This window comes from Falco peregrinus, chromosome 11 (assembly GCF_023634155.1).
Source record: "Falco peregrinus isolate bFalPer1 chromosome 11, bFalPer1.pri, whole genome shotgun sequence".
NCBI classification, from domain to species: domain Eukaryota; kingdom Metazoa; phylum Chordata; class Aves; order Falconiformes; family Falconidae; genus Falco; species Falco peregrinus.
Window position 1 is genome coordinate 23949033 of NC_073731.1, and position 27035 is coordinate 23976067.

The following is a 27035-nucleotide window of genomic DNA, read 5'->3' on the forward strand; positions in this document are numbered from 1 at the left end:
AAAACGCTGAACTAGCCAAGGGGAAAAGAGGAGGAAAAAGAAAAGAGAAATCTTTTCAGTAACTACAGACTGGCAGATGTAGAAGTGAATTCAGAGCAGGTTAACTTACTGCTGATCAGCCCAATCCTCGCTAGTAAGAGAGGGCAATGTCAACAAGAACCACTACAATTTAAGAAAACGCAGAGTCTGTGTGACATTTGAGAAATAAAGAAATAATTCCACAGACAACATGAAATTGAATTATAAGTTAGAGACAAAGATACTGAATGCTCTTCCTATACCAAGAAACATCCTTTTGTTTTTGTAGACAGTCTGCATAAATCACAATTACATCCTACACAGATACAATCCAAAGGTAATGCACACCCAGATGCAATACACTTAAAAATCAGTGCTTATATAAACAATGACATTCAACAGTGTAATTTGAAAGTGTTTTCATTTGAAAGCAAGCAGGATTTGATCCTAAATACCCTGCAAAAAAAGGATCCCAGGGTGGTGAAGATCTCAACAGACAAACACAAGCCTTGCTGATACAAGGCACTGCTGAGAACATGGGATTGCAGCCCAGAGGGGGAAAAGTTGTTACCGATCAGTGCTGCGATGGGAGAGAGTGAGATCAACAAATGAGGACACCGACTCATTGAGTTTTGCTCGGAGAATCTCAATCTATCCTTGCAAAAGCTTTCTTTCACCACCACAGGATGGGAAAATAGAATTGTACCTCTTCTGATCAGCCGATTGATCGTATCATTGTGCAGAAATGGGAGAAAACCAGAGTTCTCATCCAAGAAAAACACCCAAGGTCCAGACAGAAATTCAGATTACAATCTACCTTGTTTAAAATTCAAGCTTCATCTCAGATGCAGCAAACAAACATCCAGCCACCCGGGAATCATTTAGAACACGCCACAAAGGGTGACACCTAGCTAAAGACTGGAAAACACCTGAACTGAGGGCAAGGAGACCTCTCAAAACACCGCTCCGAGGAAAGTTTAAGCCTGGTATGTATGTGTTTTGTATATAACATTGCTAAGCGGTAGAAACCCAGGGGTCTCAAAGAAGTTCTTCAGGTCAGAAAATTCAGGCAGCATAAAGGAAGAAATCATTACAGTGAATGAAGCAGCGAGGAGTATGCAGCAGCAAACGCAGACATTAAGGCGCTGATCAAATGTATCAGAGTGACAAACATCAGCAAGTACTTGAAAGACAGCAATCGCTGTGACGTTTGTGGTCCCATACAGCTGAGCAGTTCACAACCCCAAACCGGATAAATCAGTTTAGAAAGTTGTAGGATCGATCCTGCAAGAAATGGACGGGATGAAGGGTAAGAAGAGCATGCAAAATGTTTTTTGCTTTATATAAAGAAAATGAAATCCTAATCTGGATTATGTCTCAAATAAGAGGAATTTATTACCTAGATTGTGTCGCCAATCCAAAAACCACCGCAGTGTTTATTGTTGGGTGAGCTGTTCTCAGAATTACAGAACCCCTTCATCTCCTGCCTGAAAAGTATTCCAGATTTACACAGGGAAACTTGCATTTTTGCACAGTGCTTTGCCCACATTGTGTTTCTGTATAATCTTTTATGAGAAACACAACACGATGACATTTTGAAAAGCATACTTCTTAAGACAGAAGCAACCCATGGAAATTGTCGGTAGCAAATCAAACTTGTATGACTGATTTTAGTGAACAAGGTCTTAGTCTGGATTGTACTGGTTTGGCCTACTTTTAAGAAAAGACATGAAAACTGAAGCCTGAAAACAGTTTTTAAAACACAGTAGGAAATGAAGATGTAGTAAGAAAAGAAATTATTTCACAGAACACACCTGTTTATTTCAAGGGCTAACTGAATTAACAGTGAACTAAACCCACAGGCGTAAGGAAAAACATAGTAAACCACCTATTTTTTATTCGTGAAATAGCTTACTTTCCACTAGGATAGGTAGTGAGGGCAATAAATAGATGAATATTTCTGCAATGCAGAACAAATGGCATACTATGAACTGGTTCAAGTACCTACTCAATAAGGCTGCTAAAACTCTGGAAAAGGGGAATTCAAATGATAGACCAGGGGGGTAAGATACCAACTAAAAGAAGGTTTTGAATGAATGCTTCAAAATCCTTTTTCTCCACTACAAGATATAAGCAATTGCCATAAGGATCATTGAGAGCCACTAGTTGAGCGCTGTGGAACAGCAGGGTGAGTAACAGTGAAGACTAGCGATCGCACTGGTGATGCAGCAGTTCGTATCCTTGCTTTCCCACCCAGGCAATCCGCCCACCGGCACAGAGCCGGCCCCGGGCTGGCCTCGCTCCTCGCCCTTCGTCAGCCTCAACTACTAGAAAAAGAAAAAAAATAAAATTAAACCATCAGTTAACTCTGCTGCCATTCGCTTAATGCTATCATTAAGCAAATGGTAGCAGACAGTTCTCTCAGACCTGTGGGTGCTGTCTATTTGATTACGTACAATGGAATCCAAGGAAGAAACTGTTCGAGTAACATGAATACTCTGCCTAGTGGCAACTTCCTTTTCTAAAAATTTGTTTCCATGCTGTACCACTCTCTATACAAAACTCCATGAACGAGTTAACAGACCTTGCTATTTATATTTGGCAAAATAAACGTTGGTAACACACCAATAACACAGAGATGTACATGCATATTTTAATATATGCCTAGTCAAGATAGATACCTTTTAATCATGAATTCTAACACTAACAAGATGATTAAATCAAACAAAATGAAAAAACTGCTATTATTAGAAACTAAATGTAGTATGTTTTGACATAAGATAAGGCACAATCTATACTGGGAATAAAGATGATGTCCTGTGGAATAAGTGATTTATAGGGTCCTACTATTTTTTATTATGATAATATTATTTAATGGTGATAGCCTCGTGCTCTGGATACACTCTTTTGGTGGCTGGAAAGCTAAGTAAGTTGTAAGAATGAACAAATTATTATTTTTTTTTACCAGGACAGATGATCGTGGAACTTCAATGGCACCAATGTTGATCTGCGCTTTGTTGTGCTAAAATGCACAAGATACTTCTTGGTCCTCTAAATTTTCAATAGTGCATAGGGTTATACTTTTAAGTGCCTAGCACCCACATTTGGGTCAGATTTTTCAAGATGCCAGCAGCCTATTAGGCAGATGCACACAGATCAGATTTTCAAACGTGCTAATGCATTTTGACACTCCAGTTCCTTATGTTAGGTCTTAGATGGAAACTGAGCTTCTCTTAAAAATCTGGTCTCGGTTGCGACTCCTAAGCTCTTCTGCAGCATTTGGCCTGAAGGCACAGTTTAGACCTTACTGATTAGGCAATTTCAAAAAACTGCTCACCTGCAACTCCCTGTTTAGTACTACCTAATCGATACATGGAAGCATTTTCTAACACAAAAGAGACGGGCAGGTCATCTTTTCTGTGTCAGCGTCCACGTGTGCGTGGGTGCACTTGTGTACACTTCCAACACTGGCTGTAAATATTTCACCTTCCCTTACACACGAGGAAGTAATTGGTACATGCATGTTTTGGAAACCATTCAAAGTTGATTTTCTGCGTGGGTAAACAAAGTGCTCATTGGTGCCAGCTTGCTTCATTTGGGCAGTATGAGGTGGAATGCGGGGCTGCTGCGTTCTGCAGCTTCAAGGTACCTGCTTGCTTTTGTTAGAGAAGGCAGGGAAAGGAGGAAGGAACTCAGGATACTGACAGGATAAGGGCAATGCTGCTGTGAGAGGGACTTCTCTGGATTTCAAGCATAAAGGCTGTATTAATTACTATGGCATCAATGCAGATGTTTAAAACTAACCTGGTAAATTCCATATGAAGCACTACATATTAAACATACCTGTTGGAAACGTGCCTCTATAAACGTTAAGGCACATAGGACTGAAATGCCTATACATTTCAGTACTGTGCCCTTATATACGAATTTAAACTCTTCAGGTGCTATATGCACTCCATTGGAAATCAGTGACAATCTGCAAGGTTGATATATCTTGCATTTCTGGAAATTTGGGGAAGCAGCGTGGCACTGGCCAACCCTACAAAGGGAACATCTGATAACAGCTGGCAGAGAATCTCCCTGACAAACGGCTCCTCCTCCCCACCCTTCAGAAACCCAACGGCAGGATTAGCTCAGACCGACTCCCGCACAAGCAGACTGTGCAGGTCTAAAGAAAAGTTAGCAGCTGGGCTGTTTTAATGCTCACAGCACCGAGATTTGTTGGCCAAAAGAAAGCTTGTGGTATTTATTCAAACAAAATACAATCAATATGAAGACAACCTACAATTTCTTTTTCCTGCTTCTATAGACCAGCCGGGAAAGTACCGTGACACTGTATCATAAATCACTAACACAGATACAGAGCTATAAAACCATCTTTGTCTACTGTTTGAAGTGGAGTCAACCTGGGAATCTTTCTAGGCAGTGCAGATAGGGCAAGAATGTCTGAAACACCTAAGATTTCTTATTATACTTCACCCATTCTCTCTACAGCTATAAAAAAGCTAATATATTTTAAACCCCAAAAATAAATACTCGAAGTTTTGTAAGAAAACAGATTTAGCAAGAAAATATATTAAAATGTGAACTGCTAACCGATTGATTTTATAATAGCACTTTTTTTTTCAGCTATAGCTGCATTTATGTCAATCAAGTTCATAGTTATGGAGAAATAAGCTATTTCTTTTTTTGTGTATGAAAAAATATTAGAACTCCAATTTTACTTTAATTTTAGCCAGCAATTGTAAATTAAAACACTAAGGGCCTGATATTGTTTGATGGGCTGTAATTCTGCAGGTGCTATTTTACACCTACTGGTCAGTGCAGCTACAGCTGGTACAAGTTTGGTATCTGCTGCATGTACAACCTGAAGCTGAAATGCTGAACCTGAACACCCAAAACATGCTGTTGAAAGGGAAGCTGAATGGCTGGGCTGCTTTTTAACTCCTCCTCGCAACAGTTTCATTTCAGAATAGCAATTTTATTGCTTTCACTTACATGTGCCCTGAATTTTAGCGTGCTGAATTGCATTTATCTCTGACATCATCCTGGTTGTAATTCAGAATGAAATTAATGAAGCTACAGATTATTTTGATACACTCTATGCACAACGTACGACTCAACTTTTTTTGGCAGCGGTATCTTTTATTATAACTTAAACACTGCATGTCTTTTTTTGGGGGGTGTGGGTTGGGTGGAAGGTGTGAGTGGTATTTAACAACACATCCCTATATTCTAGCCCCTCATTCTTTTTACCAAGTAAACTATAGAAATATTTCTAATTCAGTCTTCGAATTACAGAATCAAAATAATACAAAAAACCTTCTCAATTTAGACTCCTAATTCCAGATCCCTTTCTTGTCCTGTTCATTAAACATGACCGATTTTGAGAAAAAAAATCTTCCTGTAGTTGCAAAGCATCCTCAAGTGTCTATTTACAATGGTCAAAAATTATAAATATATCTGCAATTAAAAATGATTTTGACCTTTGAGAGGCATTTCAGCTTTTTTTTAATTTTTATTCTGGAAATAAGATAATATTCTAAAACTAAGGGGAGAGTTAGTGGGGTGGAGAATATTTTACAAATAAACTAATAAGCATTTTGGCTTTGCATGCTTTGAATTATATTTCCAATTAAAAATGCAGGGTGCTAAATCACATTACAAAGACAAATAGGAAAGTACAACTTCATTGTTGAAAACAATTTCCCTCCTATCAATCTGAGGATTCATGCATCAATATTGTAGATGAACTGTTAATTACAAAATCAATTAAAAAATTATTTCTAAAAACAGTCACGCGTCCTGGCTCTCAGGGGGGCAATTTGGGCAGAAGGTCTCATCTCACTAGGACCGCGCCAAATCACAAGTCGTCATCCACAAGTAAGCAAAAGCAATCTGGTTTTTCATTTTTCAGCGCGGCTGAGCCCAGCCTGAGATTGATCGTCACATATGGCCCCAGAAAACAAACTGTCAATACCTTGAATGCTGCAGAATTTGAACAAATAGCCGTCCGCCCATTCAAGCCACTCATTGCATCCCATTTAACAGATTTTATTGACAGTTTCCTTCTTGTAATTAAAGGGAAAACTACTGGCCAGCAACCAAGATAAAGTTCAAAGATAGGGTCAAAACAAAAGCAGATGGAGGGGCACGGTGTGACTGTCAATGGAACATAGCATCAGAGCGTGTTATTGACACACAGGTATCTAATGATCGGCACGTCATTAAAGAAGGATCTATCGTGAACTTTATGCAAATGCTAAAAGGGACTTAAGACCACAATAAAGCTTTAAGGAGACACAAAAGGAAAAACAACAAAGCACAAACGATTTTTACTTATCTGACAGTATTCACTGCTTCAGCACTTTTAAATTCAAATGCAGAAAAAAAAAAAATCTGAGATTTTTAACCCTTGCTGCAGAGGTACATAATTTTTCCAGAAGCATTCTCATAAATGCAGAGGATCCGTAAGGTAAGGTGTGGTCCTTGTGAGATTAAAGGGGAATGTCCTCCCTCCTCCCACACCCTGAATTCACCCTATCAAATAAATCACTAACTGCCTTTAAAGAGAATGTATACAGCATATTCTCACGCACCCTTTCTGTTTCCTTTAATTGCAATGATTAGACTTGTCTGGATTATGGAATGGATTTCGGAGAACACCACCTATATTCATTTGAAGGGATCTTTGCCTGTAAAATACTCTCCAAATCATACAGCACAGTATTCTCTACTCCCTTACCAACACAATTACTTAGAACCAGAAAGTTCTTAGTTTGAACTGCTCTGCTGCCTTTTAGACTAGGATCTGATTAGCAGTTTCTTATTCTACACCCGTGTTTAAAACAAGCATGCAGAAAGCTTTATGGAGAAGGAAAAAAAAAAAAGTGACATATTAAAAATGTAGCAACTGTCATGCCACTCTGCCAACCTGAATTAGCAAGTGCTATAGCTTTGAGGGTGACAAACTCTTCTTTCTCCAGCTTCATGCTCTTGTATTTCTTTACCAGCTGCAGTATGGCATTGTTAAGGTCAAGAAGGCCTGCCAATTTGGACTGGTCTTCATCCATAATATAATCTTCAGCGTATACGAGCTCATCCTCAAAAGAAAGTGACCGGTATACAACACCAAGGATCAGAATCTCCATCCAAGCACTTTGCAGAAGGCTCATCTGGTCAGCTAGAGACAAAGTGGAGAAACCTGAATAGGAAAAAAAATACAGGAAAAATATTAAGCACTTCTGGGTTTCTCAGAAATCTGCTCCTCTTTCTGATTTCATTTTAAATACATGGTGATAAAACATGTACATCATCTATTATTCTCCCTTCTGCTTTTGTGCCTCTCCTCCCCATCCTACTACAGGAAAGTGAATCAATATAAAATCAAACATTTCCTAGTCAACATACAAAGTTATTAAACAAGTTGGAATCTGCAGGCTCCTTTTGTAAGAATCCTATTAATTTGGGGAGTATTGCACTGACAGTCTGTGATTTGTATCATGTCTTCTTTGTTCTGAAATACATAAAACCTGATGCTGTGAAACAGGGATCTGAGGACTCCATTTCATCATTACCATAAACCAAGAAGGATAATTTTGGAGAGAAAAAAAAAAAACCAACCAAAAAACCACAGCTTTTTTAAAAGGGAAGATTTGCTGTTTTAATAGAATTAAGGTGATTATCACAAAGAGGAAAATTCTCTTTGAACTTTAACCTCAGGGGAAAGAGAAGTGACACCTGCCCTTCGAAGAAAAGATGCTAATTACTTCCGTGATGGCCCCCACCTCCGCTACACTTGTTGAAGTAACAGGGTGGCATATTTGAAGCGCCAACTAAAGAGCAGTCACACCATCCTTTTTCTGAGGGCAACCAAAAATTTAATAAATGCCTCTTAATGAATCTAACATTTGCTTTTTTTTTTCTCCCCTGCTGTCTTTCCTAATAGGATCACTGAGGGCAAGCATCTTTTCTGTCTTACCTTTTCAGACTCTTGTTTACAGTACCTGTTAATTTATTATATCAAACTGCTAATATTCCAATCACATTAGGAGCTACACAACAATATGGGAGAGGAAGCAATTTTCCTGGCCTGTTGGTGAAATGCAGTAATTTGCCAGTTGGCACCATCAACCACAAGTACTTAATAAAATCATCAAAGGGGATTAGTCAAGCTTTTCTTAAAGGGTCTTAAGACATGTCTGAAGCTTTCATTTAGTTGTTTGTGGAGCTGCTTACATGTCCTTTGACAGGGTTCCCACTGTAAGAACATTCTTTTTGGCGTTCAATTATGCTTAAATGCATTTTTCTGTTTTGAAAGTCGAGAGTCACAGTCAAGCAGGAATATATCATCAACTAGCAAATCTGCAAGGCATCCACTCCAAACAAGATTTTCTTTATAAGCATTAAGCAGCAAAACTAATACAATAAAAAAGAAAACCCCACATCCAAACCACCAGGCATCCATAAAAAATGAAACATAAAACTGGCTGCATGCTCTCTCTCCCCCTCTCATTTTTCTCTCCCTCCTTATTTGTTTTCATTTTCTCTTACTGTCTTTTGAGTCTTGTGATAGAACTGTAGCTCTCTGCCTTCAAAAAAACCAAAACCAACAAAAACAAACAACCCAACAAAACCTGAGCCAACAACAAGGAAACCCTTGAAGAGGTGACAATGGAAAATAACACATCTGCGATTAAAATAAAGAAGAGGGAAATGGAGAAGAAATAATCATTTGAAAGGTTATAGGGATGAATTCATGATTTCAATTAGCTTCAACATTTCTGTTCCTTCCCGTCTTTCAAGAACCAGTTTTTCTGCAGTAGCAGATGGACAGCGAATGTAGCCTGCAGCACCGTCCTGTGACAGCCCCATTCTCCCTCCCAGACACTGCTGTTAGTAAATAGATTTACACATTCTCCAATCTCCACACATCTTTCTGCCGAATAATTAAAAGCAGGATGATTAGTTTATTGAGTGGAAGGAGGAACTTTTTTATTGAGGTCCATCCACGATTTTATCAGGGCCAGCACTTTTACGGTTGTCATGAGGGTGCAGGCATCCAATTTTTCTTATCTGCCTGATTAATACAAACGCTGTTTCAGGACGCATTAATTAACAGATACAAATCTACGTTCTCATGGAAGGATCAATACAGAGAAGAAAAGAGGCATCAATGTGAATTTAGTGCTGATGATGGAGAAGGCACTCTATTGACATTTACGTGCATAGAAACTTTAAAGTTGCAGTGGAGCCCTTTTGTCCCTGTGATTTACAAATTAACAATTTTTCAGGTATAACAATGTTGCACACTCTTCTGAAGAGTTTAATTAAGCAAAAAGCAATAAAATCAGTTTTGATTTAAAAAAGTTTAACCTGCAATTTTTCTCTGTATTTTTTTTCCCCTGAAAACTCTCAACATCCTTCTTTTATTTACTTATCTATTTTAGTATAGGTTTATTGGCCTTGGTTTTGGTGTTTGGGTTTTTTTTAAGTAATGCTATGTTTCAATAACATTTATTGTGTGCCACAGTCAAAGGAAATTACATATGCCCCATGAGGGGGAAAAATGGGATGCTGGTGATAACTTACTGTACTGCACTCTTGAAAAATCTGCATTCTGGTGCAGGAAATATACTAATTGTTTTTACATGACATAAAAAAATTCAAAATACATTTTTTACGTTATAGAAAAGCTAGCCAATATAAACCCCACTGTTCTTCTCTGCAATAATAAATCAAATAAATATGATTATTTTCTTCCTGATCGAAGTAAATTTCCCTTGAAAGCCTGCTCAGTGAAAGCATGTTTTAACTTTTAAGGGCATCCCTCATGGGAATATAAAGCTGCATCAAGTTGTAATTAATCTGTTTTTGTTTTGTTTTGATTTTTCAGAAAATGTAAAAGCATCCAGCGTGGTTTTTGTATCAGACCAATGCCCTTTTAATAGCTGTTCAGCAAGTCACAGTTAAAAGAACTGATTACACAGGCATGTGTATTTACATACAGAGATTTATTTTTAATTGTTTGCAGGAGGTTATACTTACTTCGTGCCAACCTGTGCTCTGATTCTCTGAGCTTTTGTTATATGAATCCCCTAGGTCAACCACATTTTGTGACAAGTGGGCATTTTCTATTTTAAAATGTAAGTTATTTTTTAAGGACCCTCCAGACCAGACAAAATACACTTCCAGCAGCCTGGACTGGTGTTAGCCTCCCCAGTCGTAACTCCAAGCTCTTTCCAGGCTGCCCTGAGACACTGCATGATGATGTGGTTTGGAACTTTGTCATGCATGGTGTGGGTCCTTAATCCTTACGAGTCTTGCAGGTCAGCGTTTTAAATGTAGAATTGCATAAGGGCTTTGTAAAATACCATGTTGTGTACCTTCTCCTCCCTTAGCATGTACCATATTGGTGACAACTTTGATCTCTCTCCATCTCCCTCCCCAAGTCAATGCCATTTAATGTATCTCAGGCGCTTGCTGGCAGGATGACTCTGTACCTTGACCTGCAGTTAAATAGCATGTTTATCTGCGACAGAGTGCACTCCAAATAAACCAGATGACAGTTTGCAATAACGTCATTTGGAAGGATTGAAAGGCTTCTCAAGAGTCAGGTACCCCTGAGGTAAGAAGCTTGAAGGAAGCATGTTTTGTGCCAACCCTCCTGCCATCTTCTACTAGACACTCATGTGCTTGACAATGATGCCATGGGCACTTGTCAAGATTTTTTTTTTTTTCCTTTTTGCCTAGCAAACTGATGCACTTTGCAGTCAACTTACAAAAAAGGCTAAGCATTTGAAAGTGTGAAGGGCAAAAAATATCTGACGGCTAGTCTTCAAAAATACACTTTCATTTCAGAAAGCATAAATGTTTATTTCCTGAGCTGAGTGTTGACAGAAATAGGCTGCAGCGCAGGCATATGAATTTAACCCCTTGTAGGCATTCCTTTCAGTGCGGGTTTTATGTGGCTGAATGCAAGCATTGTAAATCTACAGGGTGTCTCGTAATATCAGTTAACAATAGCATTGATTTGCTGGTTACAGATTTCTTCCTTCCTGTTTTTTCCTTCTTTCTCCTCCTTTCAGGGACTGTAGTGTTTCTCCAGCTAAAAATAGATACTTTTCTACAAACAGCGCATCACACTCAAATTGTAATTATGCTGTAATGACTCACTGAGAACACCGAGTGTGGATTGAGAAAAGGTTGATTGAGCAACTGAACATATGCTTGGTTGTGGGGTTTTTTTTCCCTTTCTCATACCAGTAAACCCAAAGCTCAAAGGAAGCAGCAATAAATAGGTAAAAAGGCCTTAGCATTTTTAATATAGAACAATCAGCAGCGAGCTGGCTGCGCTCCACAGCGCCCAGCACTCGAAGCCAGCTCCAAACACAGTTCATGGTCTCTTAGCCAGAGCTGTTTAAACCACAGATCTTTTCAAATATCGGCACATGCACCGCTTGCTCTCTATTTCACATTGCACACAGCTCCATGCTAAACAGGGTAAATCTTTTATATTCCTGAAGACCCTTTCCTCTACTTCATTAAGATGGACTTCATGGACACTAACTCACTAGGGGCTAGAGTGAAGCAGCTGCAGATGGTCAAGTGCCAAGGTAAGATCTGTGCCTTGCACACAGCACTCCGAGAACTACTGGACACAAAAAAAAAAAAAAAAAAAAAAAAAAACAAAAGAAAAGACAGTGGCTGGACTTACCCCTACCGTTATTTTCAGCCTTAAACATTTGACACGATGCCTAAATCACGTTACTTGGACTCACATTGTTGGGGTATTTTGGGTTTGGTTTTTTTTTTACTTTGCAGGGAATGAACTTCCCTTCCTCTCTGTTACACGTTTAGAAATCCAAATATTTGATCAAACCAAGTATGAAATTTCTGGCAAATCTGCGAGTCGCATGTTTTTTCTGATAATCGCCTCCCATTTATTTTACCAGTTGTTTTTGTGATTGTCAGTTTTATGAGTAAAATATTCCACTTGCTGCCCTGGTTTGTACTTCAAATATCTTAATTTACATTTTTTATAATCAAAGCTGTGCTTGAAAAAGACATGTTCACTAGTGTGTTGCAGATTCAATATATTTATACAGTCGAAATACCACAGTTGGATTTTAAAATTATTTATGCTTAATTTTGATAGATTAACTTCCTTCTAAATGTTTTATGGGTACTGATGTTCCCAGTGCAATTTCCTTATTTCAAAAATGATCTACAGTCACCACTGTCAAAAGAACAAACTAATACTGTAAACACTTTTTTAAAAAACCTTTTCTTTCAGCCCAGATTACTTTATTTGGGGAGCGTGTGGCCTCACGGTCAAATGACAAACAGTGGGCCAAGGGCTCATCCCAGCAGCACGGACGTGAACGTACAGAAAAACTCCGTTTCGAGGCCAGACTTGGGCCCCGCGCACTCTCGGACACGCAGCTGTGGCTGCGGCCTCCTCTCCCCTCCCTGGCACACACTCCGCGCTCGCCCGGACCCATCCTACAACTTCAGCTGGCTTCCAGGGATGTAAACAAAGGCCAGAGACATTTCAGCAGTGAAATTTCTGCTGGGGCTATGTACTATTTTCTAGATGTGATCACGGTATTTACTGAGGGAAGCCTTTATAGCCTGACTGCCCCTTGCCATTATTCTCTCAGAAATCCCAGGAAGAAGATGGCATGATTCATTTTTCTCGGGTATATCTAGAGCTGAATGTCCCACATAGATCTGAATTAAGAGACCTTTTTCTTACTTTTTTAATTATTTTTTATTTTATATAAAAATATATATTTCTATAAAAAAACCTTACTTTTACTCTTTAAAGTAAAAAGAATCCTTTTTACTGCATTAATCCAAGAAAACCCAGATTTAACTGTATTTCAAAATACTCTGTAGTCTAAAAATACATATCAAGACCCACAAACATTTCAGCGGTTAGGAAAACCATTAACCAGAAGGAGAGCGCTCTCACTAATCACCAAACATATTTTGCAGATTATGGATGAAATTTTGTGAAAGCTGGAACAGAAACGGATACAACTCATCATGCCAGGGTGAACCCACTATTCCAGTTTTTTTCTTTTTCATACCCATTGGCTCATGGAGCCCCTGACCAGAGGGCTAGTAAGTGCATGTGATGCCATAACAAGCTGAAATTTAAGTACGACTCAGAATTTTCATGTGAAGGGTGTCAGCTCACAAAACAAAAACCACAGGTATTTGCCCAAACTTGAAAATCACAAATCAAGTTTCAAAGCACAAACTACAACTAACCAGAAATACAGCCAAAGGCTCAACTTACGCTGCTTGCTGGATTCAGCTTCCAAGCTATTTAGAACTGATGTGCTACAGTTAAAGTCATGTTTAGAAATTAGTTTCATCCAGTAACTTTTGCACAGTAAACCCACCGCCTGTTCCGAGCGATGCTTTGCTATCTAGCATCTCCTTCTGCCCCTGTAGCAGAGCGCTGCGAAAGCAGCACCAGGGCTGTGTTGTGAGTGGCGTGCTCTGCGCTACGAGTTGTGACTGCCATCTGTTAGCTGGGCGGCTGTGGGAGAGGGAAGATCAGACTGCACACACAGAGGTGCCCAAGAATTACTCTGACTCGAATACGAAAAGCAAAACGCATGTGGAGAGTGCTGGGATGTCTTCAGCCAAGCCTGTGCACTTTCTCGGGTTTTATTTAAGTGTGTTTGCATTCCTAACTCTTGCTGTTCTTATAAAATATACATTATTTTTTATATAATTTATAATACACAGAAAATGCCTATGATAAGCACTTTTTCACTAACACCTACCAGTAAGATGGGAAATGCCGCACAGAGCACTACGAAACCCCAGGCTTTTATCACAACGCTACTTTCATCTCACTGAAACAACGGCAGAGAGATGGCATGGCAATAAAAATGCATTCACACTGTATGTCCCTCTCAATCCATTATGAACAATGGATTCTCACTAAGCAAATATTCACTTGTCAGAAGTATTTGCGACACTGGATTCATTCAGCAGGACTAAGTAGTCAAGTTCACAGCAATTTAAAAGCAGCAAATTAGACATTTACAAACAGTGAAGATGCTGCTTGTCTAGCGTGACCTTTTACTCAAGCTATACAAAAAAGTGTTAATGTAATTTAAATACCAGTTAAAGAGATTTCTGGTTTGTCTTTTACCCCGAGAAACCTTACATGATAACACTGAACAGGAGCTATTCAAGCTTGTCATTTCTTCCCCGGGTAAGATGCATATAGTGAGGTGCAACTCACTATAGTTCAAATTGATTTCAGTACTTAAATCAGAGACACCCCTCTCTAACCACCCAAGTATTTCTAGGCAGCTACTTTTACATTTCTTATTTCTAGTTACAGCACAAGTTCTTGTGAGCTGCTGCTTTAGCAACGGTAATGGAAAGGAGCTGGAAAACATGACTGTTTAAGCATGTCTCCCTGACTTCACATAACCAGCTTCAGTTGCTAATACTCTGCAGTGAAACATTAAAGATGAAAAAACCTGGTGAGTCACCTCTTGCTTTAGGACAGATTTGGTAAGGCCCCCACATACGGAGTACTTTACAAAGGCATTGCTGGAAACCTGTCGTTTGAAGTAGTGTACTCTTTATTTCCATTAATTTTCATTTCACACCTTACTATTTCAGTATTTACTGAGAAAAAGGAAAATATAAGACAACAGATTTAAACAGATTAATATTTGCTTCCCTTTGGGCTGGTTTTACCACTGGAACTTCCACAATTTTAAATAGTTTTCCTGCAAATTCACACCAATCTTCTATTAAAAAGAAGCCAGGCCAAACACTTATATTTTGATTTATGATTAGATGCTCTGAGAACAGAGGAAGACCTGGTAAGTAGTAAGCTGCTTCCCCCCATATGTTAAGACATTGGCACTCCTTGGGCATTACCTTCTCTGCCGTTAGGTTCTGAATTCCAAGATATGGACAATGGGAGAAGCTTTAAAATTCAGACTAGCACTCCAGTATGGCCCAAGGTAGCTGTACGTCTCCTTAAGGTCAGCAAAATGAACTTGCAGATTCCTGAGGATGATCTTTCTATTGCACTACATACGTGATCTGATCTGTTTTATTTAAAGTTAACTCTTGCAGTTCTTTAAATAGCAACCTTCGAACATGGTTTGGTTAGACTACAGAGGATTTTTACTGAACTCTTATTGAAGACAGCAGAGGCAGATGACATGGCATGGTATGCTCCTAAAACCATCTCTGCCCCTAGGCTTGAAAAGTCTGCAGCTGGGGTACAGCATTTTATATGAAATCTGCTTTTTAAAATCTCTACAGTGTTTTGAGGTATCACCTGCATGCCCAGACTTTTGCATGGGAGAAAATGGAGTGGGATTGTATTTATGACCCTGATTGTTTTCTTTCACTGACCTTATATATATATAAAAAAAGGAAAATCATATTTTCAACATAAATCTTGATTTCACACAAATTTTCCTTCGGTCTGTTGTGACGTATTTATTTGAGTATGGGTACACTAAAGCCAGATCGTGGGTGAAAAAATAAAAACTACATTCTGTCATTAGTAAAGTGACTGTAGAAGAAAAACAAGCCTCATCCACAGAGCCGAATGTCTCTCAAAATCCCATCCAGAAAACGGTAACACAGTTCATCTTAGAACTGCCAGCACTATATGCACATACCCTATGTGCAGTATGCCTTATCGAGATCCTTCAAAGAGTCCAGCTAGCAGAAATGAAGCTGCAATCACACATAATTAAACAAAAAGTGTCAACACTTTTCTCTTTTTTTTTTATTATTTTACTTATTTATTTAACCAAACTGAACAAAACTAAAAATAAACCAAACCCACAAACTTGAGAGAGGAACCTAACTCAACTAATAACAACAGTCAGCGTTAGTCTGGGTGCTGCTCGCTTCAACCTTTGTGCTCCCAACACTGCACACAGACTGGGAATATCAAGAAATTCAGATTCCAGCTTCTTCAGCCTGGTGCACATTAGGCTTCAAACCCAAGTTTGCTGGATTATAAAATAGCAGGGTAGTTTGGGTTTGGTTGGTTTTTTCACAGAAAGGAGAAACTTTCTGTGCATTTAATACAGCTGCCTTTTATTAATACCCTCTGTGGGTCTGCTTTGAGAGCGCTTTTCCTCAGGGAAGGCCGGGTCACTGCTGTTTGCCTTTTGCTCCCCTGGGGAAGCCACCAGTCATCTCCTCACTGAGAGCGGTGGCGATCCCTGCTCCCTCCGTCTTTCCATCAGGCAAAGTCAGGTTTCCAGGAATTCCCCAATCAGGTTAATAATATGAATCCAATACTGGCATGTATTAGCATACGGAGACAACCATGCTTACGATCCAATCAACGTATCCCTGTTAACCCTGTAGGAGACAGCTAAAATCTCTTCCCACAGCCAAAGCAAAAACTTCAGGTTGCAGAATTTGGGGTAAATATATCCTTTTGCCCTCTGGCAGGAAAACGACAGCTCAGAACACTGTCTCAACACATCTTCCTTCTTCCCAGTTTTTAAAACTTTTCTGTAAGTTAGTTGGTTTTCTTAATGTGCTGCTGATGCCAAAAAATTCAAATGATGTTTAAAGTCTCCCTGGTTTGGGGGAAGAGAGTCACGCACATTCTCCTACACGAATGTGAAATTTCTAGTTTACCTAGTTGAGTGTATATGTACCATTAAGATCATCTCTGGAGGCTGTGTCTTAAGTCTACAACAGTCCACACACAGAAAAAAAAAAAAAAAGAGAGAAAAAAGAAAGAAAAAAAAAAAAGGAAGCTGCCTGATTCTAATACACCTAATTAGCCATCGGCAGACTCTTAATTGCATACATTAGGATGATTCCATAGTGGAGATTAATTCTAAATATACCCAAGCAGCTGGTTAAGATGCCATGGATTACAGTGTGGACTGTACTTTTCCACTTAATTAGATATCAAAATTAAGCAGCAACAAGCATTTTGACATAACGGGGATCAAGCCGCCGCTTGGCATCCCAGAGCTGCACTAAAGTGACCGCTAAACAGAGCCGCACAGATGGAGAGATATTAAATGCCGCACTGGAAAGTAATTTCAAATAATAAAATATCAATATTTACATTTTAATTACCCCTACTGAGAGCCGCTCTGTCATTTTCACTATTGCCGACGCAGCAAGGGGTAGTGGAATGACATTGCGGCTCTGACTGCAATGACTATTTTGTTTCCATTAAAGAATGACAAGTGTTTTAGAGGCAGTGACACCCAGTGTGTGAACAAGAATGACAGCAGATCAGAAAATTCCTATTAGGGGAATAAATGACTCAACAAGAGAATTTACTTCAAGCAGCCGGCTCCTCCTTGAAACACATAATCCTTTCTAGATTTTCTGCAGAAAGTTTATTATTAGAGGTGCCTTGGAGAAACCTTAGCTTCTCATGAAATATTTAGAACGACAGGACCTTACATGATGACCAGTCAATTTTAAACCTCCAATATTTAATGCTCATCCTACCTAAGAGTTATATCAAGAGTTTATATGAATCAGAATATTTTGAAGGGGGAAAAAAGGCATGTAGTGCAAGGGAGACTCCTTCCTCTAAGAGCTGAAAGTTTTGATGGTGCATGGAGAACAACTGGGTTATTTTTGCTGTCTTTTCATCAGTTTTACTATCATCGGCACAGTGAGCACTCCACACCCCACAAGGACCACAATTTGCTGGCTTCAGAATTATACCCAGCGATCGACCACAACAGGTAACGTGTACACATACAGGCTCCAGCCTCGTGTTTCTCCCTGCGTATTCCTTGCACATATATAAACACTTCTTCTTTCAGTATGTACAACAGAAACCTGGGAGACACCTTTGCAGAACCTTAGGAATCTAATTACTTCTGATCAGGTCTGAGGCCAATCTCATGGAAAATATTATATTACATCTGACATGCTGCATTTACGAAGGAGAAAAGTAAGGAAGAAAAGTATCAAAACAGTAAAGAAAAAAAAAAAGTCTTCCTTGGGGATGTCTGTCAAACTGCAGAGATCTTAAAGGAATTTCAATGGCCTCAGACATGAAAAAGTGCGTAAGAGAAAATCCTTGGTCAGTACACCCCAATACGCAGCTAAGTGACCCTCCTCCTAAGTCATGGCATGCATTTATTTAATAATGTGCAGAGCTCAACTTCTATAAATGTGACAAATGGGTAGAACGGAACAGGAGGGGAAAAAAGGCATGAAAATTTTTACAGAATAGAAAAGGAACAGCTTTATGGCAGTGACTATCGTAGGAGTTTTAGAACCAGCTTTGACATTAAGAATTACCAGTAAAGTACAAAAACGTTACTCCAACATTAGCTGCCTAACTGGTTGATCTTCTTTTTCTTGTCTTTTTTCTTCCCTTCCCCCCCCCCCCCCCCCCCCTTTTTTTAAGTACCCAGGAAGTACTTCTTAAGCATCCCTAATGCTTTTAGGACAAGACGGTTCCCCATTTCTCAGCCACTAGCACCTTTTAATTTCTGAAAGAGCCACGGTTGAAAATCTTAATTAATTGTTCCATACTGCTTCAGGATCATTATGCAATGTAATAAAGGCCGTGTAATTATGAAATTTTACAGCCATTACCAAGGCTGATGGCTCGTATTTCATCCTCAGCTGGACCCAATGGCTTTTAGCCACTCAGCTCCCCTTTGATGAACTACAGACAGATCTATCAGGCCCAAACAATATCCAGGCAAGGCGGCTATAATAGCTACCTACAGATGAAGCCATAGATAAAGATAAACTATAAATCTACACACAAATGCAGCCACATTGCCTCAGGATGACAGAGGGGAGAGGATGAGACACTTGGGAAAGCTGGCGGCTTCTCTCTCTGTCTCTCTTATTCAGTTTGGAATTTGTTTGGTTTCTTAAAGATGTAAAACCCTCTCACGCTTCTCAAAAAAAATGATGTGGTTTTTAAGGACTATGCATTTTCCTATGGAAGGCAAGGGGTCACTTTATCCATCTATTAAATTTGACAAAGGGGATTTATATGGACAAATCAACTCATCCTCCAAATGAAGAATCCTAGTCAACAAGTTTGCAAATCATATTCTTAAAAGTGAATCCAGGTCACTTGCTTCTGAGACTAAAAAAGCAAAACATCACTGATTTCTAAATGCATTATCCTGAGCAGATGCACAGAGGTGAAGTTAGATGATAGGCTTTCACTGGAGGCAGCATGGGAGATGCAATTTCATGCAACATTGTCCTACATTATTTTATTTTCAGTTTGAAAATGAAAATACTTCTCAAAATTCAGTGCAAGTTAAAGAAACATGGGCTTTATATATGATCTTGGTACCTGCATCATCCGAATGTACTTTATGGAGGTGACCTCCACCAGTGCCCTCTTCAATTTAAGACAGAAGGCCTTCCAAGTATGTATTGTTAGTCCCTCCAGAGTGAGACGAGGCTGACTAAATGATCTCTAGGTGAGAAAAAAGAATGGAGAACTGTAGCATTGTGACCAGCTGAAAGAGTCCAGGGAAAAGTGTGAAAACGTTAGCTTGAAAACTGCATCTATTAGTACCTCTTCCAGTAGCCCAAGGTTAGTTGTGAAGCTGGTGTCATGCTCATGGCTGAAGCTAAAAACACTTCAGAAGACAGGAAAAGTTAAAAGGAAAATATCAAGAGTACTCTCTGATTTCCAGTATTAACGACAGAATGGCTCAGCCCTTTCCAAAGAAAATACGACAGATTTAGAGACAGTTCAGAGAAAGTAAAGCAGAACAATGTACCTGGGAACACTCATGAAAACATAGACAGAAAGGAGGAGTTGTTTTCCTCAAAATAGTGATGTACGAGAGAATGCAGTAAAAGTATATATAAAATAATAGTATAAGGAAAAGGTCTAAAGCTTTTATTCTCCCTGTCTCATAACACAGACCAAGCGCCATGACACTGAAATTCAAGAAATTCAAAACTGAAGGAAGGAGGGAAACTATTCATTCACAGAGCAGCTGGACTACGGAACTCCTTACCAAAGGATGTCACTGAAGCCAAGAACTCAGAGAGTGAGCCGATGTTTACATGGAGAGCCAGAACAGCACCAGGTATAATACTCCAAATCCAAAATAAAAGGACAAGGACATTTTTCTTCTTTATTTAGTCTAACCTCTAAGCATAAGGAATTAGAAAAAGGTTTCCTGAGGCTTCTGCCTACTGTGGGGTCCATGTCTCTTCCCCCGAGGCTGATCATTGCTGAAGACAGTAGAGTATATGTTGATGACCTATAGGGTTCAGTTCCTAGTTTCCTAAAAACTGAAGCCTCAGAATTAGGGCTGCCTTTCTTTGAGGTGGTTGGAGCCTACTTCTACAATTAGAGTTCAGAACAGAAGAGCTGAGAGAGATGTGCCCCAGGCAAAGAATTTCAAAATCACAGCAACTGAGCTCTCACTCTGGAGCTGTTACTGTAGAAAGACAAAAATAATGGATACAGAACAGCCCCAATGTTATCATATACATAAAAGAAGCCAAGTGTATGTGTAACTGTGTTTGCATAAGCCTGTGTACGCACGCATTTGCACTAAAGAAACTCAGAGTATTCTACAAGCTACCTAAATGAGTAAGGATCACCTGCTCATTAACTAGTATTCTTTCCTTATTAAATGTGTATTTTTTTTAATATAAAATAGTGTCTTGCTGAAGGACAAAATAATAATGTAATCACCCAGGTCAGATCAGAGGAGTACTTCCTGAAATAGGGAACAGAGTCATAAAGGGTCAACAAAGCTGCAACTGAAGACAGGCAAGGGAATGTGTGATTTGGGTTCTTCCAGCATAATGCTGAGGGTGCCTGATATATGGTCTTTTAAGGACCAGTATCTGCTGTTAACATGCTTTATTGAAACTGCATGTACGGCTGGTATTCACTGTCCACAGTGTGAATTGATCTATCCCTTGCACTGTATGTGGAAGCACCATAAACATTCTTGATGGGGGGGTGGGGGGAAAAACCCAAACCCAAACTGAAAGGTTTAAGCATATACAGTACATTAGAACATCTAAAATACTAGACTATACAGACACCACTAGACTCTTGATTCCTGGAGAGCATTTTAAATTGCCTTCTTATGCTCTAGTAAGTTACCAGAATTCAGTGAAGACCTCAGCTAAAGCATGGACTATGAAAACTGAGAAGACTGTATTAGCCAAAAATCTGACGGATCTTTTACCTCCTCCACTTTCCATCCACTTGACTCATGTTTAGCCAAATTGGCATCAACCTCATGGATAAGGTCTGCAGCTTTACCTCTTTTTATCCTCTCAATCACTCGTATCAGTAGTGTGAAAAGCAGATATAAATATATCCAGCAGCAACATTTTTCAGAGCAAAGGCTTCAAGAAGTAAATGCAAAGATGTTATTTCTGTCAGAGGCAGTAATACCAGCTTGCTACATCAGTCTAATAAACCCAATGATAATAATGTGAGGTAACACCCTGCATTTCTTATTCTACAAAAGAACTGCATGAATTTTTACTCTCTTTGGTAAATGTCCAGTCTGTCAGAGAATGCATCAGTATTCCATAATGTACGATTACTGCAATAATTTTAATAAAGAACAGGAAAGAATTATGTGCCAGTTAGAAAGTTAGGCTGTTAATTTGTGATTTACTGCAAACTGCCTTGAAATGGAACTGGCTCAGGTATAGTGAGACAAAGTTTATTTTTGCCAGATACTGATTACTGCAATGGAAAAGGGAATCAGCATTACATATTTTGTGAAAGACTTTCACTTCCATATTGGGCTTTAAACATTTTCCTTCTTCAAGTGATCCTTCCACCCCATTTAAAAAACAGTTACAGGCAGCTTACATATCAGTATACAAGAAACCTGGTTTAGAGACCAAATAAAGGAGAGTTTTTGCTAAGTCTCTAAAAACCAAACTGCAGTAAGACCACACTCGGACATAAAGAAAAATATTAGCATGAGTACAAACCAAAAATGGAAGGGAAATGGGGATATAACTGTATGTTTTCTCCTCCAAGATTCACCAAACATGGCTGAAATCTTAGCTGTTATAATGCATGCCATGCTTTACACTGATTTTCTACACTTGGTATTCCCCAGCCAAATTGTTTCGGAAGTCTATGGTGATTTTTTTTTCCACAGCAAATCAGCAGTTTTTCAAGAGGTCTCTGTGCAACCCAGGAGTATGACATTTACTAATGTGTTGAGATTCAGGGATTCTCCTTTGTAGAAGCCAACACTAATAAGAAAGATATGGTTCAGTGTCCTGGGTATTCTTCCCAGTTTTATTAATTAGATGGAAAGCTTCTCCCTCTGGAATACTGCAAGGTATTTATTAACACTTCAGCCCACAAACTAGAGTAAATTTACAGTACTGGAGGTAATTGTTACATACACAGGCTCTTGTTATCAACATGGCAGAGATAACCAAAAAAAACCCAGAGGTTTAGATTATGATCTTATTCCTGATATTTTAATTGTGCTTCTTAATCTGCTAAATTAAAAACTATAGCACAATCTTATTCAGATCACTGTCAAAAAAGATTGTATCAATTTGCAACAAAATGTATGAATGCTCCTATCTTTTAATTATACAGAGAATTTAACAGTCATATTCAATATGGCCATAGAGCGACTAAGATACAAACTCTTCCTTTTACAGCTGTGCCACCTTATCCCTCAGCACCTTCACATTTTATTTCAAGTCACCCATCTTTTAATGCACAGATACCCTTCCCTAGGTGATCTTTAATACCTTCTTTCTCATCCTTCACGTTTGATATGATGAGCTACTCCCACTGCCACGTCTTAGCAAACTGGTGACTTATAACGACCAGGCAGGCAGGCAATCTCCGCTACTCACGTGCTTTTACAAGCATTAGGTATGCTCAGAGCTACTTTACGTGACCACGTTTCTCTCACCATTGCTTTTGGCCTTCCCTTTATCTGCATTCTTCTCCTGTCAGACCCTCTTTATTCCTTCTGGGCACCCATAGGACAATTTAAAGCATCACCAGTGATGCCCAGTTCTTAACTGGTGCACACTAATTCACCTACACGTTTTTTTCGTGATGCAGCTCTCGGCGCTCTGGAAAGCTTTACTTTGACTATGACATGAGAATTGGGCTTCGCTTTGCATTCCTTACCCTGTGTTCTACATACCAGCAACCACAACATGTTGGGCTCTACCATCTGGTATTTGGACACATTTGTCGGTAGTTTTAGAAATTACACAGAAACCGTTGTGTTTTGTTGTGGATGTGCCATTAGAGAGGTCTGAAACAAAATACTAATACCGCTGGATCTTCTTTTGTTTCTTTGGCTTTCTTCTCGTCCCACGATTTGCTTTCAAATGCCCGTTTCTTGCTCATCCTGTCTTACAGTGACCAGCCACTCACTATGGCTTGCCTTATGGACTTTATCTGCTCTGTCAGTGATCTGAGAAGGAAGAAGGTGAACATTTCCTCACATGTTCTCTCAAACCATCATGTCTGCTGGGCTCTTAGGCAATATTGGGTATCAAGACCAAATCAGCAGCCGACTCGGGGACACTTGCGCAAGAACCGCCATGAAGGATGGCTTCAAAAGCTTTTGTGATAATTCACTGCTGCTGTGATTGGTTTTGTAATAGAGCTCCAGTTCAAACATTCTCACTATGTATTTATATTTTCATTCTTTCAGTATCAAAGTAACAATTAGATTGACAATGGATCCCAGCTTCACTATCCTGACTGCACAGGGCACACATCATTTATAACTGACACTTGCCGAATACACCCTTGTCAAACAGCTGACTAACTTACTAAAAGCAGCAGTTTTCAGGAGCCTATCACAGATGCTGTTGGAGGCAGAGATGAAGTGTGAGGTAAATGTACACAGGAAGAAGAGGAGAAAGACCATTTAGCCTCCCAAATCTACCACTGGCTTTCTCTGTGATTCTGTTGGAATCATTTAATCCCCCTGTCCCACAGCCTTTCTGTGAAAGCTACAATTATATGTATTAATTCATAGGGCTGCTGTGCTGTTCTGTTTGCTTAATGCTTGAAAACCACAATTAATATTTTCATGAAAAAAACACCTAACAAAGTATATTTGGCTTTCAGAAGAAGTATATGAAATGAATGAAGGGATAACTGGCTAAAATGTTTAGAAAAGAATGGATAAGTTCTAGCCTATGGTATGTAAAAGAAATAAACCAGTGATGCATTCATTGTGCTCGCATCTTTCAATCCTAGCATGCTGTGAATCATACTTAATGTTTTAAATCTATAGCTCTCAAAGGACTGCTAAAATTAGAGGTATAAATCACAGTTTCAACATAAGGAAGTTAAATGATTTGCCCAAGGTCACACGGTAAGTCAGTGTCAGAGTCAAGGAAGAGATTTAGCCTTCAGCTCCTTGTGTTGGGCTGCCTCTATGGATTATGGCAGATCTTTATGTCTGGCTTGAACTAAAGCCCTCTGAGGCCAGTGGAAAGAGTCCTGCTCACATCAACAGGCCCTGCATCAAGCCCACATAAGGAAACCGTTCTTCGTTTTCTCATACTTTGCCCACCAGCCAATCGTCAGAAAAAGACCAGGACACCACAAAGAGGAAGTCTAAGCCGAGCAGTACGACGGTCTGAGGTGGCTGCCACTCAGGTGACTATGGGTTTTGTCATGTCTATCTTACGGATACAGGACTACGCCCACAGAATTAATGCATTTTGCATTGTATTAAGATGAACACAAACTAAAACTAGGATCTTAGCCACATAGTGTTGACTTTATAACACGGAGTAAGAGGTTCAAGTGCACTAGTGTTATAAAACTGTAAACAGACATTGATATTTTACTGTATGTATGAAAATACATTTAATTAACTCCAGGTTGTGACACAGACTGACAATTCAGAACAGAAATTTCAAAGCTATGCCTGACACCTTTCGAGTCATTTTGATCTCTCAGGAAGATACACATTTAGGCCAGATTTCTATACATTTGTATGTATTTTTTTAACATTTGAGAAATGAATACTGTTTACCCAATTGCCTGGAATGTCTATTGAGGAAATACATATTTATTTTTAAAAGCAATCCATATATTATTTACTCAGTGGATGAGAATGACTTCAAAAAAACGTTCTGGTCCATCAAATAAATACATATTTATAAATGGTTTTTAAAATGCATATTATTTACCCAATGGACTGTAATAGCTCTGCTAGTGCCATTACATGTAAATATGTAATTAGCCACATAATAAAAAATCCCTACAAAATTTCTCCGAAAAGCATTAAATTTCCATGTGTCAATGTGCAATACCTTTTCTGTTGTTATTATTTTGGTTTTAAACAGCAAAGGTGATTACCCTATGCTAATGACTTAGGCTTTGCCATATTTTAAAATCCTGCTAGCTCTGCAATTATACAGAACATAAAAGTTGAAATCTGCACTTCTTTCTTTTAAAATTAATATTTTATAATTCTCATCCTGCAGTTGGTGCACCTGGCCTGAATCTTTCTGCCAGCCCCACGGACATTAAGCAGCCCCCGCAGAAAGCACAGCTCCGTTCGCAGCGGCAGGGCTATCTGAGCGCTCGCGCCACTGGCGGAACTGAGAGCACGTGCTACAATTTTGTGTAGTTCTCACACAAGCTTCTCCACACTGCTAGCCAATGCACCTGCAACACTGCTGGACCATCTTGGTGAAGGCCTGCCAATCTTGCCCGGTGCCAAACTTTACTTATTTATCTTCACACGGGTTATTTTCCATGGAGCACTAGAGATCCTCAAAAATCTCTTTTTCTTGAGAAGAAAGTGAGGGCAGGATTTTAGACACATAACTCCAGGGACAAAATCCATTTTATTGCACAGTCCTGCAAGAGTTCATCTTTGAAAGGACATAACTTAATAGCAGCAGCCATCCCAAGTGTTTGGGAATTTACTAAGAATGAGAATTGCTAGACTTTGCCTACAAAAATAGATGCACACTTACCAGCAGGAGTGAACAGTACCATTTTTAGTAGTGCATGTATGTGCTGGAATAAGTGTCATACATTAAGATGTAAATTTTATTCTCTGAGCTGAATACCAGGTGATTAATTCTGATAGCATAGTGATCAATTGGTACAGATGCTGCACCTGAGCAACGTTTGTTTCTGTACACATTTGTAACAGAGGTGCACTGCTAACACAGGTGTCACTTGCATAGCTGCGCAACATCTCCGATTTCCTCAAAACACTGACATTGGTAGTTACGGTTTATGTAGTTCTGCCAATTTTTTCAATTAGACCCATTATTGATTTGATGAAAAAGCAAATTAAACATACCATGGTAGTATGTGCATTGGTTAGACAGAACATAAGGTTCTGGTACTGAGCCTCTTAGGCACACAGCCTCTGCGCGCAGCTTTTACTCACCAAAGTCTCTGGAGATTACAGAAACAGGGGAGACTTTTGCAAGAGACCTAGGCAGCCTTAGTCTAGGCAACTGAGGTATGCAACATCCAGGAACACGTTAATGTAAAGAAATCTTGGGGGAAAAAAGTGCCAGGAAACTCAAACTTTGTTAAAACAACAGAGCTAACGTTGCTTAGTTGCTTCATTTTAAATCTGGAATAAACCTCTTGCTTTCACAAAGCTGCTACAAATTTACACCAGTTTGAGGATCAAAGTAGGTAAAACCAGGTAATAACATCTTTTGTTTCAAAATAGCAAGAAGTAGTAGTTGTTAATTGACGGTAGGTTTTTAAGTTGCCTAAATCTCTGGCATGTGTCATTAATACTGTGTGCAGCTCACAAGTATTTCTTTGCAGTGTTCCCTCACCAAAGAACAAGATTTTTGATGCCGAGAATCAGGAACATGTAGCAACTATCCTGGAGTTTACATGTTCACGTTTGCAAAATCACTCTCCCCACCCTTTGCCCCTTAACAGCAGCTCAACGCCTGGGGGAGCCCAAAGCAAGTAGGTGTACTCACAAGCAAGCCTCTTCCCTAATTTCCATTTAATTCATTTACCAAATCAAATCAAACTACTA

The 27035-nt window shown here is 39.2% G+C and overlaps 1 protein-coding gene across 33 annotated transcripts in view; it reads right to left on the minus strand.

Annotated features, from left to right (window-relative positions):
* The window catches only part of ESRRG (estrogen related receptor gamma), a 406664-nt gene that overhangs the window by 7255 nt on the left and 372374 nt on the right, over nt 1-27035 (minus strand). For all 33 annotated transcript variants that reach the window (XM_055816313.1, XM_027788550.2, XM_055816307.1 and 30 more), the window contains one exon: nt 6953-7222. In XM_055816313.1, the coding sequence (XP_055672288.1) occupies nt 6953-7222 (270 nt within the window). The remainder of the gene's footprint in view (nt 1-6952; nt 7223-27035) is intronic.